This window comes from Chelonia mydas, chromosome 8 (assembly GCF_015237465.2).
Source record: "Chelonia mydas isolate rCheMyd1 chromosome 8, rCheMyd1.pri.v2, whole genome shotgun sequence".
Lineage (NCBI taxonomy): Eukaryota > Metazoa > Chordata > Testudines > Cheloniidae > Chelonia > Chelonia mydas.
The window spans coordinates 83,234,550-83,247,871 of record NC_057854.1 but is presented as its reverse complement, the minus strand read 5'-3'; the positions used below and the strand labels follow the sequence as shown (position 1 = coordinate 83,247,871).

Below are 13,322 nucleotides of genomic sequence, written 5' to 3'. Positions count from 1 at the left end.
GTTTCACCTCATGCGTTAAACATGAGTGTAAAAGTATTGCCCTCAAGTGACCTTTCAGTGTAGCTAAAAAACTAGAGGACGTTATTACCTCCCAGCGGGAAGTTTATGAAATTTCTGAAGTGTTTCTATCTGTCACATTTTTGAATAAATGTGTCTTAGTGTGTAAAATGTTTCTGAATTATAATGTACAGGATCCAAAGGATAGAGTGTAGTGCTGCCAAAACTGACTGCTATTTCCTGCATACACAGCTGTAGAATGGGAAATAAGTACGTTAATTATGGAACTTTAGCTTTCCCAAATTCCACAAAAGACTCCCTAAGTCCTGATACTACAGGCACTGGGATGCCAAGGAATGTAAAAGAAAAATCAGGGAAGGGAAGTGGTCACAATTCATATTCGGCATTGCTCTGATGAATTTGGTAGCACTGTGACTACCAACCATCTACTAGCTCTCTACACTAAATTCTGTTCTTGTGTAGCCCACTACTTGACCCAAAAATCTGTCCTCATTTACACTGGCACTACTCCATCAAAGTCAATTGGGTTGCATTGGTGCAACAGAGAGAATTTGATGCACTGTGTTTAATAGAAGGACCAAGTAAATGCAGGAAAGTTATAAATTGCAACCTGGAAACTGCCTGTGAGATTGTTAAAAGGAAGAAGTGTTAACTACTCTATTACTGCGTGTCATAATATCACTGGCACTAATTCATCTGAGCAATAACTGAAATCAATAAGTATAACACACCTGGATCTGAAGGCAAAATTTGACCCTTGTTAGTTACTTTTTTCACCATATAACAGTCAGCTAAGTTGCAGAGTGGATCTAAGCCTTCCGAATGGATTATATCAAGCTCCTCACCACACACACACCCCACTCTAAAAAATACGGTTAAACCCCTCACAGTAACCATCCCAATGTTTCAAGGAGACATTTAAAAGATATTTACTCTCAAATGGTACTTTCTCTGCATAATCAAATTTTCAGAAGATTTTCGAGTTTGGGATTTTCAAAAGTGCCTCAATCAACAGGACTGGGCTCCTAAGTCACGACGACACTTTTGAAAATCCTACTGCTAGCTGCCAATGAGACTTGACCTATATAAAATGGATGCCGAGGTCTTGATCCTACAAGCTCTTGTCTGGTGCACACAAGGTTTTTATGCTCTCTTTGCAAGTATGAAAGGAAGCTCCATGTTGGCACAAGCAAGATTCAACACTAGATGTAGTCCTCTGTGCTGAATGAACATATCTTTGAAGACCTTTGTACGTCTGCTACCTTAAAATGTGAAGAGGTGGGGGCAGACAATAGGTGTGTCTGAGGATATAAGGACTTGCGTGTACTCCCTCAGCATGCAAATTATGTGCCTAGTTACACATTTTCCTATGAGCCCCTCCTACTGCTACTAGGCAGGAGTAACCTAGCAGCGTTAGGCCACGCTCTCATTCATGCAGGATCAGCCAGCCCTGCACTTCCTGGATTGTTTAGCACTTTTCCCCTTGTGCTTTTATCCACCGTATTCTGCCCCAGGCAGTGCAGGATCAAGTCCCAACAGAATACAACAAGGAGGGTATTACAATTTTTTAAAAAAATCAATAAATCAGAGAAACATACCTACTCCCTTCCTGCAAGAGTGCAATAGCAATCCGGATCCGATTCCTCAGGAAGATCAGCATCAGTATGATGAAGACTTCCACAATACAAAGTATTATCACTGCAAGCAAGAAAATTAAACCAACATGCTGCCTTTCTATATTGGTGGTTTCCCACTTGTACTTTACAATCCTGGTCATGAATGCCAAGAAACCCTATGTTAGAACATGCTTGCTCACTCTCTGACTGCAAAGGCTAACTTTCAATCCCCATTTAATATATTCTTGGGAAATCCCACAGAAGTTGCTAGCCTTGACAGATGACATTAGTGTTTGTAATTTACAAAGGAAAGTGGAGCATTGCAATGTCAGACAGTTCACAGATACAATCATCTATTTAAAAACATATGTCTGTAGCACTTAGCATAAAATATCATTTATCCTTAATGCACTCCATTAAAGTAAACTTCAGCTATTCAGAAACAAGCATTTTTCAATGCTTATTCTATATTGCTGCTAATTTGTAGTCTCTGGACATAGGAAAAAGAATAAAACATAGATGGACATTCAGCCTTTTAATTAAGAGAGCTTGATTCTGATCTCCCTTACACTGGTGTCATGCAGAAGTAATTCCATTGAAGTCAACGGCCCAGTTTTATACAGGGCAAGCCAGCATTTCAGTGAGGTACAAGGAGGGAATAGGGACACATGGTACAACACTAATATTCTCTATGGGCATTACTTTAAAGAGATTCACCTCAGCAACATGTGGCGAGTGGCCCCCATTAGCTCACTGACCCAGACATGCAGGTAAACAGAGACACAGCATGTAGGTTTTATGCAGCAGACTGCAGCTTTGTTAAATCAGCTTAACAATGGGGTCAATGGTACCGCAAGTCCTAGCAGGCAAAGCAAGGATCCAATGTGGGAGGACATAGCATTATGCCAAAGCCACAAAACCTGGAGTCAGGGAGGTAAGGGAGACAGTGCCTAAATCACCCCTGGTATCCAGACAATTAATGAGATCCCCTATCATCCCTCTGGCTCAAGGACATGAGAGCAGAGATGGGAAATGCCTCAGTCTACACTAGACCTAAGAGACCACCCCTACCCCAGCAAGACAAAACTTTGGCCAGCAGATGCCAGAGTCCTGTGCTTATGTTTAGCCCAGGAGATACCCCACGCTTGACAATGACCACAAAGCTACAACACCATAAATGCTGTGCCCACCAAACCAGGCTTCCCGTATGTTGTGAGGAAGTTAAAAAAAAAAAAAATCTTTCTTGGATCAGCCAATTTTGTCCAGAGGAAAAATTATTTCCCATGAGGGCTGATCTGCCTAGGCCCACAGCATGCAGGAAACCCAGTTCTGCTACCCTCAGGCCCCAATAACTCCCAAAGGGAGGGTGTTGCTTGGGCACTTGCCAATGGGGGTGGAGTGCAGCTGACCAGTCATGGTCAGCCACCTCTCCTAAACTGGCCGGTCATGCAGACAATGGCCCACTCGGCCCTCATTTACCACTTCACCCCTTCCTCCCTTTAAACTGCACATGGTACCCATACAGAAGGAATGATACATGGATGGATGAGGAAAGGCAAATCCCCTCTCCCCTGCAACCTGGCCAGAACCCCAGCGAGTGTCTTGTTCTCTGCTAATCAAGTCAAACCCTTCTCCCTCACCACAACCAATAAGACAAAAGGGGACATCATAACAAGAGTGGTATTCTACCAGTTGTGCGTGTTTTCCACATTTGTTAGTAGTTTGATTAGACCAACTTCTAGGCCAGGTAAACTAGTAATCCTGAAAATGGCACAATATAATAAAAAACCTTCACTGCACTGAGATCCCAGAAATATATATAAAGGAAGATATTTGTTCAGCATCTGTAAAAAGGGGTACTTCATAGGTGGCACAAAACAGGTGATGATTCGTTCTCCTGGTTAAGCATTTACAGAGAGTAATTTTAAAAGGCACTTACTAAATGCTAACCATGTTTGCCTCAGCTGCAGGTACACTCTGAAGTCAGTCTGGAAGCCAATATCATAGATCGTGAGGTCAGATCCAGGTGTCCCCTGAAGATGATCATACTCCCAGTAACAATGCCAGATACCTTTAGAAAAATAAACCAGTAAGAGCTGAGTGTTTCTGAAGAATCTGTAAACATGAATGAGCCTTTGGTTTTTTTGCCTTCAACATGCCATACAGGCAAAAACTACAGGTGATCATGAGACTAGTGGCTTATAAACCCACATGAACAAAAAAGAAATCATGGTGCAAATATAGAAAGCCTAATCCAGCAAGCACTTACACATGGGTGAGTAGCCCCAAGGCAATACACCTGGTGGCAAACGCTTGCAAGTTCAGGGCCACAGTAGAAGTTTCTTTAAAGAAAAAAACCCTCAAGACCCTGTCAAACCTACACAATATTTCACCTGATTAAGTTAAATTTAATTGGCAGTAATTACAGATTTTCTTGTACAAACATCAACAGTAAGAACAAAATCTCTCTGCAGTTCTTCGTTAGAGAGTGTAGGAGCTATCACCTACCATATCCTATAATTCCAATCACACCAAGGATGAAAACCCAGAAGAGGACCCCTGCTGTGAACCTCAGGAGCACAAGGAAGAGCAGGCTGACAATCATTGCAATGAACAGACCACTGGAAAGACAGGAGACATGAACATAAGGGAAATAGGCATGAGCATCCCTCCTCCTTGCGCATTCTATTTACTACAAAAGGAGGGTCACTCTTTCACATGCTACAGAATGACAGGTCTAAAATTTTATTCCAAAACTCCTTCTGAAAGTCTAATGAGTGGGTGAGTGTTTTAAAGTTTGGATACCATCAACTATTGGAAACCAGTCTGTTGGGCGATAAGTTTCTAGGCAGTATGATTACATTTCATAGACACATTTATAAATGATGGGCCAGCTCCTTAGCTGGTGTAAACTGGCATAGCTTCATTGCAGTGACTGTGCTGATTTACACCAGCTGAGGTTCTGAGTCAGTGATGTCTTCAGGCTGTGGATAGGCAAGAGTAGAGAAGTGTCAAACTGGAAGGATGTGTACATGTGTGGTTAGTTTAACTGAGGTTCTTAAATAAGAACATCCTTTTTAAAAGGTAGATAGGGATTTTGAATTTGAGAATAAAACACTTCCCTTTCTATCCTTCCAAACAAATCATGTGTAGTGCATCGGAGCTGGGAAGAAAATGTGCATTAAAAAGAAAGAAGATAAAAGCTGACATTGGCAGCGACCTATCAGCAGTGCAATTGGGAAAAAAGAGCTATCCAGTGAGTGTCTTCCTTTAGCCTACTCAAATCAGTGGTAAGGCAGTGTGAATTCTGGTTTCATTCCCAGCATGCAAGTCACAGAGGGAAAAAAAAAACAATGATGGCTGTGTAAACCCTTTACCCGCACACAGGTATCTGAGTGCACAGCCAGAGGAGATAACGGCCAGTCTCCTCTTACATATATTCCCAACATGCAGTCAAGTGGGACACACCAGTAAAATATTTCATTTTGTGATGACTTTAGTAGAAGCCGAAACAAAATAAATGATTACAAACCCTGGACTTTGAAGATGTACCCACTGAAATACAAAATCCATAACCATTAATTTAGAGTTTATTTAGTGATTGCTCTCTGAAATGTCCCCACTCACCTAGCTGGTTATCAAAGATGTGAGACTGATCAGACTCAGGACCACATGACTGTGATGGGTAAGCAATCTCTTTGGGCTTGTAAACCTAACAACTGTGCAGCAGACAGTGAAAAGGAAAGAGCTACAGCTTGCTTTGGAGATCTCTTCCCCATAACCTGCACTTGACATTCATAAAGCTCCTCTCTGCCCTGCGTGGTTACTTCCTTTCCAAAATTCACCAGATGACATCTCCTGCTTTCTCACTGAATGGTTCATCATTCAAAAATTTCCTCCTCAAAAACAGCTGGACTATTTGGAGGTTGGGGCTCCGATTTCTGTATGTGGTAAAATGCCCAAATCTCTTGTAGATCTACCACAGACTGATGTGAGGCTGTAGTTATAGATAACATAGCAGCATAAAGGATTAGCCTCACATTGTGTATAAGATCTATGAAAAGTGCATGATACAAGTATGTGATAAGAGGAGACTCTTGGAGTTTAACAGTAGGATATCAGACATACACATAAATGAATAGTTCTTCTCCATTCATACCTGGGAAGGTACAAAGTGTAGGAGCCAGGAATATCTGTAAATAAACTTACATTAAAATCCAATGCCAGGAACTGGCATAGTCTTCAAAAATTTTCATCCCAACTGATCTTGCATCAAGGACATTATTGATACCACTTAAGCAATACAGAAAAAAAGTTTAGTTTATATGGGATACTACAGATCTTATTTAAGCAGCAAATAGGTCCTTAACGTACTAACAAAATATAAGTTATGCCACAAAGCATTTTTAGAACATGCCTCTATTTGTAGCATTTGTTTTTTCAGCAAAACAGAGTTTGAAATGTCATTGCCAGTAATAAAGTTACATTACAATGCTGTAGCTCAGGTTTTGTGCATAAACAAACATCAGTTACAGTAATATTTGATTGGGAAGGAAATTCCACTGAGGGTGGAAGGCCCCCCAAACTGTTAACATTCGTACAGCTCTAGGAAAAAGAATATAATAAAAAGCTCTAAATAACGTTAGTATCAGCAGATGCAATAACTTATTACATCACAAAAATATCATCAGCTGGTAGTAAGATCTGCCGTAAACCCCCAGAAGCCATACAATAGTGGCTCCAATGTTACCAGTACCAAAGACGAAAAACAAAACAAAACAAAAAAAAACGCATAGCAAACAGTAAAACAATAGCCTGCCCATAGGGGAATTTTTTTCCCTAACCCTAGAATAGTTGCCAACATTAAAACATTTTCCTAGGACAATGCTAGGAAGAAATAAAGCTAGGGCTTTATGATAGCTGGGGACAGTTGGAGTAGGGGGCTTGACAAACTGTGGGGTCTGGAGTCAGCATTGGTGAGGCAAGAGAGGGGGCATTGCTAGGTTTGAGGGAAAGGAAAGGGGGTGCCCTCTGGTCCCAGTCTGAATGGGGACTTGATGGAGGTTGGAGAAGCTGCTCTGAAAGTTCCCTCTTCTCCTAGCTCAGGCCTGGCATGGGAGATGCTAGTTTTTTACCTGGAGAGGCTTGATAGGTTCCCACATGCTACCAGTCCCACATCATTGGCTAGGATACCCACTCCTTGGGACGGGTATTAAAAACCAGCGAGCAGACCTCCAGCTGGTGTAAACTGTCATAGCTCCATTGGTGTCAATGAGTATCTGCTCCCAGGACTGTTGGCAGGGATAGCCTTGGTGGGTGGCTTGTCTCCTCAAGCATTAGGATTTATACTCCTTGCTCTGTTTGAAGCTAACCTTCCACAGAGAGAACTAATAAAATAACAAAACTAAGCTGACAATCAGCCACAAACAACACACCTCCAAATTAAATGGAAAAGCACTCTATAAAAAAAAATCCTTTGCTAGTTTCCTCATATAGAATTTTAAAAGCACTTCATTACAATGTCTCACTTGGTTAATTTCAGTCATTTGCTACAACTGATTTTGATTTCTTTTCTACCTATACATTAATTCACTGACCCGGAACATACACAAAAGGTATCACATAAATGAAAAACACGAGAGGAAGGAAGAACCTACTTTGCAGCTTCCCTGAGATCAGTTACATTTCTTGTTTTCCCTCTTCCATCTTTGAATGTCGTCTGATTTGCTACCATCAAAATCCCATTCTTTGTGGAGAAGTCAGGAAAGCATCTTTTAAGAACTGTTAAGTAATGAAAACCGTGGGTAAAAACATACGTTTATTTATCATCAAACTCCACTTTAAAATTATGGGGTTTTGCCATCAAGTTCATGCTTTGCGGTGTGTAAATCATTTCAGATTGGTAGTGAGGCCCAGATCCACAAAGGTATTCCGTCACCTAAACACCAGATCTAGGTGCCTAAGTCCCAGTTTCAGGCACCACTGCAATCCAAAAAAATCCCCTCTTGCCTGCTACTTAACCTTGTAGCCTACACTCATTTAGCGCCTGAATTTTCATTGTAAAAGTTCCTTCCCTGCCTAAATTTCTGCCTCTGGCCATGCACACTGCTATCTCCCTGTAGGTGTCCAGACACCTATCTTCCACCTAAGCCCCAGCACAATCCACAAATCAGGTAAAGGTACACCCCCCCCAGCCTATCTCACCGTGGGGGCCCAGTGTGCTCAGAGGCCATCGACCAGACCAGAGAAGGAGGTGGTGGTGCCGCTATCACTGCCCATACCATAACTTCTAGCCCAGAGGTTAGAGCACTCACCTGGGAGGCCCAGGTTCAATTCCCACAGCAGCATGAGGGGAGGAAAGGATTTGAACAGGGATCAGAAAAATGCTTTGACTACTCAGCTAAGCAATATTCTGATGTGGGGCTTTTTCTCAGTCTCTCCTGTTGAAGCTGTTCCATTGTGGCTAAATAATTAAACACTCCTTGGAACAAGGGGACTCTGGGATTAGCACTGGAACCCAGTGTATGTATTCAGAGACACAATGCTCCCTTTTTACCCTGCAGAACCTGTAGAGCTATAGGTTAGATCCTAATTAGACTCATTAAACTCCAAATACAGGGCCATATTATGCCCTTACTGTAGCTATGCTGTTAACCAAAGACAATAGGGTTGCTTGCCCACGTGCGTAATTTAGTCTGCAGATGGGGATGACTCATGAGGCAGAAAGAACCCAGCTTGACCTGATCTCAGGTTGAGTTTTCACAGCTGGAAGTTAGAAAAAACCATCTTTATACTTTTATACGGTGTAACATTGATTTGGCCGTCACTGACAGTCAATGCAGAGCCTCATCATGACAACACCAGGATCTCCTTTCAGAGTGAAGCTGCACTTTAACAACATACACACCAATCCTCTGCTGAGACATGTGCAAAAAGTATAACTACTCACAAGGCCTGCTTGGAATGATCATTGAAGGGCAATCTTCATCACGGATCACTTGAGCAACAGACTAAAAGAAAATAAACCCAAAAAGAGGAATTGGAGAATACAATGCAGAACAAATAAAACCCGTTCAATCTGAGAAATCTTTACAATCAAGAAAATGGCCCATTTTCCCTCATTTGTGTCTTAATCTCTTGGCATGATTTGACTGGTGCATCTGCCTGACACTCACAGTATGAAAGCAAGAGACCTAACCATCCTTGGACAGTCATGGATCAGGAATAAAATATGCTTCTGGCTTTTCGAATGGTAATAAGATAAAAACAGAAGGCATCAGACCTGCCTATCAACTAATGGTGCTTCGGCAGGTGTTTTTGTCTCTCATAGAAAAAAAAGTGTGTTATAACAGAATTAGTATATTTAACTTCAGGCTGATGTTAGAGTTGCAAGGTGCTCTTATTGTGGGAGGAATATTAAGGTATGTTCAAATGCAAACCCATGGTATTTCAAAATGGTCGTCTTATTGCAAAGCTGGAGTAATTCCCTGGCTAAAAAAATTGAGTGAGAAGCTGCAGGTGACTTACTACAATGCCTGCTGATTCAGACATAAAACTCTCTAGGATGAAGGGGAAATTGTTAGTACTAGTCTGAGCTCTCCTTCTCCACTGTGGATCATTGCAGCCTAAACCTATATACTGGAGAAAATTGACTTCTCTGGGTACATTTAAACTGCAATGCAAGCCTGGGCTTGGAGTCAGGCTTGAGCCCAAATCCCGCCTTCAGTCTCCACACAAATCTATCAGTCTCAGGCTCAGTCTTAAGACCCTATTGAGGAGGAGGGGCCAAGCCCAGTCAAGCCAGGACCCAGAGTTTGACCCCTTTTACTTTGCAGTATAGATTCAGCCCACCCCCCAACCCCAGGTCCTGGGAGTCTGCCAAAAGTATCCCACAATGTCATGGACCAACTTCCTTTCTCCTCTCTATCCCAAGAATCTTCAACTGACTTCAGTGAAAATGGATGCAACCCCCGCTCCACTTGGTGCACTGCAGGTTGGTGAGTCAGCGTTAACCCTTCCATCCACTTCTGACGAGCGAGCTGCAATCACGCCATCGGAAAGCCTTCTGTGCTTGCAACGGAGGCTCAACAGAAAGAGCCTTTTGCATAGCACATTGCTTTATGGTCACAGGAGCACAGCCAGATTTTGGTAAATCTCTGATGAGAGGCCAGCACAACAGTGGGCATTTGTAAGAGTACCAGGAACGATCATGCATACCAGCAAAGAAACTGGCACTGTAGCAACTTTACTGCACTAGTGACCAGTGCATGGAGTGGACTGAGTGGCTCAAAACTGAGTACGGGAAAACCAGGGACCAGAACTGCACCTCGGGCAACTCACCGAAATCATGCCTATTTTATGAGGAGTTGGACCAGGTGCTGGGCACTGCTCTGAGCATGGAGCCAATGGTGGTGCACGATGACCTGGTCAGACAGGATGGCTGATGGGGACTGATGGAAGCCAGCAGCAGGTCTGAGTGAGGACAGTAAAGTCTGTTCCTGAAACCAGCCCCAGAAGAGGTTTTGGAGCTGGAGCAGCAGCACATCCTGGGCCCCATACTCGGAGAAGGTGCTTGATGCCCTGCTCCAACAAACAGCCCACTGCAGAGCACGCACCAGACACAGAAGGGACAGAAGCTGTCCCCGAGAGAAGTGAGTTTCTGGCTCCATTTTAATTTTATTAATACAGTAATAGGAGGAATTTCCATTCTATGAACCAATGCAAAAATTACTGGATGTCATGGCTACCAGCATGTATCCTGCTAATGGCAGATTGTATGCCAGTAGCTTGACTCCCATTCAGTCCATTTCAATTAGAGACAGTCCATGCAGTCCACAGGTGACAAAATCAATTGTGCCAAATTCAACTTGGGTTTGAATTTTTGTCCAGAAACATGCCGGGGGCAGAGGAGGAAGGCTGTGAAGTTCTGTGTGTTTGCATGCAGCCATAACAGGGTAAGACATGTGGAAGCTGACTCAGGATCCTACTGATTCCCTCGTGGATTCTGACCCAATCCTGGGTGCTGATAGCGGCAAACTTTTCTTGAAGCAGGAATTCCAGACAGGTAGTCACATTTCAGGGAAGGACATATTTTCCAGGGCTATCTTGGTAGCCAGCTAGCCCACTCCACTCATACATGTGCTGTTCAATCACTATACATTTGAATGCTTCGGCTGCATCCACTGTGTTTTCAATGGGATTTCAATCTGCCAAAAGCACATTCAGCAACCATTCTAGACCTGCTGACAGTGTAATTAAACCATCTTTTCCAAAGTGGACAGTGCACCACGGTCAAAGGGCTAGAGTGGCACATTTTGGGAGGGTGCTAGGGAGTCTGGTATACCCATGGTTTGACTCAGGTCTGTGCAGTGGAGTGTGGATGCCAGAGCCACAGGTTTATGCCCAAGTTGGAAAATTCTTAAGGTAGGGTAAACAGTCAGTGTAGATGTTCAAGCCCTGGGTTCTCTAAACCAGGGTCAGCTGACTTGAATCCCACAAATCCTGGGCTTACACTGCAATGTAGACATACCCTATAGCACCAAAATCCACAGCATGGAAGTCTGCAGTTATTTTCCACTGAACTGAGCCTTCAGTAATCGCTTAAAGATTTGTGGATTTTGTCTGGTTAGCAGATCTTAACTCTTGACAATCTCAGAGCTGAAATACACTTACAGAAGAGCTCCTCTTTGAGATAATTTGGCATAGCTCCATTGATTTTGATGGAGTTAGACCAATGTATGCACACGAAGGATCATCTATTGTTAAAAGCAGAATGTATCCCATCTACATTTAGGTATGTATATACACGCACCTTCCAAGGCTTATTAAAACCAGGTTTGCAGAACTGCCTGTAGTACTCCCAATAACTTTTGTTATGTCTGTAGGAACCTTGCATGTCTATGTATGTTGCAAACCTGTCTGGGCACTTTGAGACACAAAGCTGTAAGGAAAGAAAAAATGCATAATGATACACTGGAAAAAAACAAAACAAAAGACAAACAACCCCCCCACCCCCAAACAACCCACTCATTCTATCAAAACAGCAAAACAAAAAAATGACCATCTATAAAAGTGCCCTGTTTTATCAGATTGTCTGGAGCAATGCCTACTGTAGCATTTAGAAAGGGACAGTCATTTGTCTATTGCTAGAATCTCTAGATAAACACTTTTTAAAGCTTTTGATCGACCATTTCAAATCTCTCCCCAAGTTCTGGATCTCTCAACTGCTCTGCCTCCATATGTCTTGGTGGTCTCCATACATTCTGATATACATGTACAGTTTTAAGTTTGTTTTTTAAAAATTTTTATTGAACATACACAGGAAAAAATCCTCAAAAAGGCCTTGATCTAACCCCCTAAGCACAGACAGCTGTGTACATGAATATGCTGGTGCGGCAGCACAAGACGTGGCATGGCACAAGACACAAAACACTGGCCAAATGAAGGGGGCATTTGTACTAAATTAAAGCTGTAAATTGCCCTTTACCCATGTCAGAGTTCCCACAGGTATCAAACAAGTCAGGTACACATGCCAAGGGCAAAATTCACATCTCCCCAACTAAAGCCAAAGTAAGCAAGATGTGTGTGAGAAATTAAGAGCTGGGAGAAAGAAAAGGAGTACTAGTGGCACCTTAGAGACTAACCAATTTATTTGAGCATAAGCTTTCGTGAGCTACAGCTCACTTCTGGGAATGACTGGATCCACCCATAGGTAGGCTGCTATTCAGATTCATGTATGGAGTAGTGGCTGCTGCTCCAGCACACACTCTAAGCAGGCCTTCCTGACCACTGGGTCCATGATCATGCTCTGCCCTCCTCAGTGTTCCTGTGAGCCCACCACTGTGGCATAGAATGGCTTCAGAGAGACTGCACCCCCTGCAAAGCTACCCTGTCTGGACCCTTCCTCTTTAGAGGCTTATCATAGAAGGAAGTTAATTTCCCCTAAAGGGCATAGCATACAAGTGCCCTAAGCAATTATTTCACATCATGAACATGTGAGGGAATGTCCATTGAAAGGGATCTTATGCCATAGACCAGGACCTGGTGGGTGCAAGAGTCTAGTGGACAAGCCATGGATCAGGGAATGAGGGAATTTGAATTCTATCCTTGTTCGGACAATGAATCGCTGTCTGCACATCACTTACTATAACCTCAGTTTCCCCCTCTGTAAAACTGGCACTGATATTTGCTATGCGTGGGTGTTGCAAGGCAACATTTAAACATGGTCTGTACAGGCCTCTAAAATCCATAGTACTGGCAAGGCCTGTCAGTGGCAGCAGAAGTAAGAACAGATCTCAGGCCTGCGCTCACTCAGGTAAATGATCTGGCTTGGGAGACCACCACAACCTCCTCTAAAAGTCACAGTGTGAAGTATCAAGCCAAAGTGGTTCTTCAGCATTTTCACAACAGCCGTTAAAACCTTTAATCTGAATTATCATCCAAAGACTAGAAAAGGTCAAAAACCGCTCCAGTTTCACAGATCTGTTGTGAACCTGAAAATAGATAAATTAAAACACAACCTGTTTGTGACGAATATTCCATCTTGCTTGCCTCACATTAGTGATTACTTGATTACAGCACGAGTCCCAATCCAAGAGTGCATTGCACAACAGCTGTAGCATTGACCTATATATTTCTTAACATTATGCAGTGTTCCCTGTAACATAAGAGGCTGCCGCACAGCGTGCT

General features: G+C 42.8%; 1 protein-coding gene across 10 annotated transcripts in view; it reads right to left on the bottom strand.

Annotated features, from left to right (window-relative positions):
• Window positions 1-13,322, bottom strand: part of SLC44A5 (solute carrier family 44 member 5) — a 179,283-nt gene that overhangs the window by 27,578 nt on the left and 138,383 nt on the right. For all 10 annotated transcript variants that reach the window (XM_037907465.2, XM_037907467.2, XM_027824998.3 and 7 more), the window contains exons 6-12: window positions 11,446-11,574; window positions 8,584-8,644; window positions 7,292-7,415; window positions 5,844-5,927; window positions 4,143-4,255; window positions 3,574-3,705; window positions 1,617-1,716 (exon numbers count right to left, since the gene is read on the bottom strand). In XM_037907465.2, coding sequence (XP_037763393.1) covers window positions 1,617-1,716; window positions 3,574-3,705; window positions 4,143-4,255; window positions 5,844-5,927; window positions 7,292-7,415; window positions 8,584-8,644; window positions 11,446-11,574 — 743 coding nt within the window. The remainder of the gene's footprint in view (window positions 1-1,616; window positions 1,717-3,573; window positions 3,706-4,142; window positions 4,256-5,843; window positions 5,928-7,291; window positions 7,416-8,583; window positions 8,645-11,445; window positions 11,575-13,322) is intronic.